At 42.2% G+C, this 6000-nt stretch overlaps 1 protein-coding gene across 1 annotated transcript in view; it reads right to left on the reverse strand.

Annotated features, from left to right (window-relative positions):
* Nars2 (asparaginyl-tRNA synthetase 2, mitochondrial) overlaps positions 1 to 5030 on the reverse strand; it is an 88798-nt gene extending 83768 nt beyond the window's left edge. The window contains exons 1-2 of the mRNA XM_059271217.1: positions 4622 to 5030; positions 684 to 793 (exon numbers count right to left, since the gene is read on the reverse strand). Coding sequence (XP_059127200.1) covers positions 684 to 793; positions 4622 to 4762 — 251 coding nt within the window. The 5' untranslated portion in view covers positions 4763 to 5030. The remainder of the gene's footprint in view (positions 1 to 683; positions 794 to 4621) is intronic.
* Between the last annotated feature and the right edge of the window lie 970 nt (positions 5031 to 6000).

Raw genomic sequence — 6000 nt, forward strand, 5'->3', positions numbered from 1 at the left:
TTACTCTAGCAGAGTAATGTTCTGCTCCAGAGAGGTTATACCTTAACACAAAATGGTTTTAGTTTTAACATCTGATGAGCGAGACCATAAAAGTTCCTTCCACATATTCAATAGTAATTGGTTATGTTCCAGCACTATGACAAAAGCTAGGGACAGAGAATTGAGTACATCATTCCTAACTTCAAAGAACTAAGAGTCAAAGGAGTGTAATAAGAAGAAAGTTAATTTCCAAACAGCATCATCCATTCTACGACAGATGGGCACATGGAACTATGGGAGCAGGGAAGCACTTGCCATAGTCATGGGACACAGACATCAGATGATGTTTAAACTGGAACTAGATACGAGACAATCTCACTTGGCAGTGGGACCCACATGTGCAAGGTCTAGAAGACAACAGGTTAGGGGAGGTGTAAGTAGTTTTAAAAAGACGAGCAAACCATGGGCAGAAGATATCAGCATGTAAAGATATCAGAGCTTGAAGGCTCTGGATTCCAAGTTTATTTGGCTTTTTCTTCAACGCTATTTTTCACAGATTTGCTTAGAAAGATCATTCAGGTGGTAAAGAAAACACTCTATTAGAAAAAAAATTCCACTAGAAAAGGAAAAAAATTTGAAGAACTCTTAAAAACAAACAAACAAACAAACAAAACCAGGAAAAAAACAAAAACAAAAAAACTCGCCTACTGTCAAAGTTTGAGTCAGCAACAACCTGAAGGCTTTCCAAAGAGGATCCATCATTGACATGCAGGAACAGAACTTCCTTCTGGGATCTGACTGAACGGATCCATCCCTGGAAAGAAGCATTTTTAAATGTGAGCTTAAAAATCGAACACTTTTACATTTTTATTACACATTCAAAAAAGATTAAATGAATGAAAAAATGTTCACAATATTGCCTCAACATGTCAAATGCATAAAATGAACTGCCTTGGGCTTATCTGGATGTGTATACAGTTTTAAATGACTCTTATCACAGTGAGATGCATATTTAGTGGTCCACCTTTGTTTCAGCTCATTTTAAATGGATGCTAAGCATTTCATTAAGTTGATGAGCCTAATTAGCATAAACAATGTCCTTAATATTGACTTCTCAGAGATATTCCTTGCTCCTCAATCACAAAAAAAAGAAAAAAAAAGAAAAAGAAAAAGATTACAAGCTGGTGCCTTTCTCCTTGTGTCCAATTCCCAGAGAGATCATTAGACTAGAAACATCATATGAGATTTTGTTCTATTTACAAAGTATTATACAAAAAAAAGTTATCTTAAAAAAAAAAAGTCTCATGAAGCTAAACATAATAGTATATACCTGTGATCCCAGCACTTGGGAAGCTAAGACAGGAGGATCCCAAGTTTGAGGCCAACTTCGATTACATAGCTAGTCTGTGTAAAAAAAAAAAAAAAAAAAAAAAGTGTAATGAATAAATACATGAAAATGTCACAAAGAAATCTATTTCTCTTTTTTAATTTTTGTGGGGTTTTATTAGGCTAAAAATGATGTGTGTGCATCTGAATATGCCATGTGTATAGGGATGCCAGGAGAAGGTGTTGGATCTCCTAGAACTGGAGTTACACACAGTTAGGAGCAGCCTGATGTGGCTACCGGGAATCAAACTCCTGTCCTCTTGAAGAGCAGTAAGTACTCTTAACCACTGAGCCATCTCACCAGCTCCAGAGACCCATTTCTTTGTATGTTAACCAATAAGTAAAAATTTTGGAAATAGTATTATCAAAAACAGCCTCTTAAGCATTTTCCAAATGTGATTTTTTTTTTTTTTTCTGCAGCAAAGACTGGGTATTATCTGCTCTGCAGGAGGAACAGAAACTAACACTGAACAAGTAAAAATATGTGATAAAAAGAAAAGTCATGAACATACAGCCACACATAAGTTTCAAAGACAGTCTTGACCTAAAGGACAGGTACATGCAAGTACAAATGAGAAGTCTTCAAGTAGACCTCCTAACATTAATAACAGCTACACACCCAACTTGAATAGAACCAGCATAGGTGTTACCAGAGAATGCCGTTTTCAAAGGCACTCAAAGATACATTTGATCTCTGAGTTGCATTCCCTGGAACTGGACTTACAGGTGGTTGTGAGCCTCCTGATTCAGGTTCTGCCAATGAACTCAGCTGCTCTGGGAAAAACCTCTGGTTCTTTAGAAGGGTGGAAGGGTGGCAAGTGCTCGAAAGTGCTGAGCCATCTCTCCAACGCACATGTTTTAAGTGAAAGGATATCCACTACCTATCGAACATGTATTATGTTTTAAAGAAAGGTTACCTCTTTCATATACTGTGTCATTTCTAATCATACCTCCGTTACACACAAGTAAACGGTGGCCCCAGGATGTTAAATAACTTACCGAAAGTCACACTGCTGAGGAACTAGTATCCAAATCTGAACCCAAGTCTATGTAACTAGAAAGTCTTTGGCCAAAGCTATACAGCACGGAGTGTAAACCACTTCAGCTTCATGTACAAAGCAATTCATCTCACCATATCTCCAAAGACATCCACATTTGTTTATTCCTGGTTAATAGTAATTTCCAAATCTCCACTCTCTTATTTTTACTTACTGGAGAGTTAACAGCAAGCACTTTTAATGTGCTTCTGTCCTAAATTCTTTGTAAATATTACACTATTGAATCCTTACAAGAGCTAAATAAAGTCATTATTATTACTTGTGAAGGGAATAGACACTTAGGAAAAAATTTAAAAGATAACCCTGGTCATAATTATCAGGTAGTACACTTGGAATTCAAATACGGTTATTATTCTGAAGTTCACATACTTATCAACAGACTTTTCTGAAGTGCTATTTTCTCCTCATCTTCTGCCTGGGAACATATCCTGCTGCTATTTCTACCCCATCAGTTGTTGTACCTGGGGATGCCGTCCTCCAAGACAGCCAGTATGCAGGTGACATCTTGACCTCCGCACCGTTCAGGCACTCCCTCGCTGTTCTCTGACAGCTCTTTACCTCCACCACTAATGATCAGTGCGCTGCAGTAAACTAGGGCTAACAAAAATATAATGTGAATTACCTGATTAAAAATAATTAGGGTCAGAGAGACAGCTCCAAGGTAAAGAACACTTCCTGCTCTTGCAAAAGACTCAAATTTGGTTCCTAGTACCGTCTGAGGAAGCTCACAGCTGCTTGTAACTCCAGCTCCGGGGGATTCTGACACCTCTATGGCTCTCCACAGGCACTCCTATGTACATGGCATAAACTCATGCAGACACATATACATAAATACAAAATAAACCTTTAAAAAGATGTGTTCCACATTAAAAGCAAAGGAGTAACATGTTCAATCAATTATGCTCCGAATACTACTCACATGTAATGAATATAAAAGTATGTTCAGATTTTGATGTTTCTTTACTCTTCAAAGTTACTGTGTATTTTACATGTACGACACATCTCCGTGCACTTGGACCCTATTTTCAGGTGCTCGGTGGCCAGCAGTTTCACTGCTAAGCACGGAAGTGAAAGAAAAGCCTGTTACTTGGGTAGTAGGTTCGGTTCGTTCTTGAATGTTCTTTTGATCATCAGACAAAAGACATCATTAATGCATGTCACATTAATCAATGAGTACAGTAAACAGCTTTGATAACTTTGATTCAGATCATGGAACAAGTATGAAACCGAAATAAGTGCAAGGAAGAGCAGCTTGATCATATGGCTAAACATCAAGAATATAGGAGAGACCACTCAGTGTGTTTCAGCAATTCAAGAAGAAAGAGCCAACCACCAGGCTTATTCTGTCCCTTTAAGGAGCTAGTCAAAGCTGCTGCGAATGCTGTTAGGAGAAATAACAGAAGCTAACACTGACCAGGAGGTCTCTGTTCTAAATCGCGGGTACCCATTATCACGTTTAATTTTCAGAGCTCTCGGAAATAGAAACTACTATTATCGCCATTTCCCCATAACTAACAAGATACTTAGGGCAGGCGACTTAAGTCAAGGCAACTGTAGCCCTGAGTTTGTCAAACTACAACATTCCACTCTTTCTTAGCTTATTGATTACATAGAAGCCTCAGATTAAGAGTCAAGGTAGCTAAAAGCCGAAAAGACATGGCGTCGCGATGTGTTCAAGGGCCACATGAAGCCGTAACTCAGGATGGGTATGAGTGCAGCCCAAGACAAAAACGGTAAACTTTGAGACCTTTTTAACTGGGGGTGGGTGGTATCGATGGGTCAACTATGAACTTGGTAGGTGACAACATCGTGATGCAATGTCAGATGGTTGACATACCTGGAACTACTATTTCCTGCCAGCCAGGTGAACAGGAAAACGGAAAGACAGGATTTCTGCTCTCAAAGAACTAGGGCAAGACATTCCACGCTATTAAGAGACAAGGTAGAAAAAGGGGGCGTGTTCGCTTAAACTTTCCTGCATGATTGACAAGTTTACAGGTAACAGCTCGGTGTCATGATGTCTCCTAATCGACAGAACGATTTGCAAAAAGTAACAGTACAGGCGCCGAGAAGTGTGGACACTCGCGACGCCTTCATTTCCAACTTTGCTCTGCCCACGCTTGGTCCGAGAGGCCCGCGCGGAGGAAAGCTAGTCGTGGCCGGGCCAAGCAAGCTCCAGCAGCTTTGCACACACCCACCTGCACCGTTACACACTCCCCACTCGCGTCCTGGACCCCGAGGGCGTCCCGCACGCGCAGTTTGGCAGATGCACGGGGCCTGGGGCAGGAAACGGAGGAGCAGAGACGCAGCGCGCCCAGCAGGCGCCGGGCCCCGAGCATGGCGTGGCCGGCCGGGTCGTGGCTCGCAGTCTGCTGGGGCAGCCCTCTTCACTCGCGCAGTCCTGCCATCAGGTGCTCGTGTCGCTCTTCCTTCTGAGCCCCGGGCCGTCCCTTCAGGACCTCTTCTCAGCGTCCTGCCCCCGAAAGCCCGGAAGGTTCGACGCTCAAGAAACACAGTACAGATCTATGCGCTACGGTGCAGGTGCTACCTGAGCAAACCCCTAGAGTTAAAGCACGCTGCAACTGAGCTACGTCACCGCATGCGCGCTCTTACGTCGTCACGCTAGGTGGGGTCTGAGGCTGAGCATGCGTGATTGTGTTCCGGAGCTTGCATGCCCGCCAAGGGGCAGGGTTTGGGTAGTGGCAGGAACCGACGTGGGCGGGGCTAAGGCACAAGACTTTGGGACGTGTCTCAGAAATAGCTAGCAAGCTCCCCCGTTGGGGTCATCTAAGCGTTCCTTTTTATAAAGCTGCCGGGGGGCGGGGGGTGGGGGTAACTGAGGAACACTGAGGGGCTGGATTGACAGATGCAGAAGGCAAGTGTCCAGAGTCTTGGGCGTGGAGAGGAGTTCTGAGCAGGGGAAGTCAGACTCAAGACCTAGTACCTGCTGATATCAGATATAAAAACACACCATTGCTTGAAAAGAAGAGACTGAAGCATTACCTACCAGAATCTTTAAGTCTTTCTCTTCTTTTACTTGAATTTGTTTGACCTGAAAACAATGACCTTTTCATATATGCAGCTGTATTTTAAGTTTACACAAAAATTAAATTTTTCATAACTCAGCGAAACGTATGATAATGCTTTTATCTAGTTAAACAATAAGAGGTTAAGATAAGGACGAATTAAAGTTGCCACTGCTGTTATGCCCATTTTACAGATAACAGGAACAGGATGACTAACTTAATACAAGTGTCAAATTTAAACCCAGAAACTCTGGCTTTACGCACTAAACTATTGGACTATACGGTGTCTAGCGGTGGAAAAGAAAGCCTAGTCCTGTCCATCAAGGAGGTCATAATCTAAGGATGATGAATCACACACACACACACACACACACACACACACACACACACACACACACAGGGAGAGAGACAGAGACACACACAGAGAGAGAGAGAGAGAGAGAGAGAGAGAGAGAGAGAGAGAGAGAGAGATCATTACAGTATAAACCAGCAAGCACACACATAGATATGTGTGTGTCAAGTGGAGGGGCAGCCCCAAGAAAGAGATAATA

This window comes from Peromyscus eremicus, chromosome 1 (assembly GCF_949786415.1).
Source record: "Peromyscus eremicus chromosome 1, PerEre_H2_v1, whole genome shotgun sequence".
NCBI lineage: Eukaryota > Metazoa > Chordata > Mammalia > Rodentia > Cricetidae > Peromyscus > Peromyscus eremicus.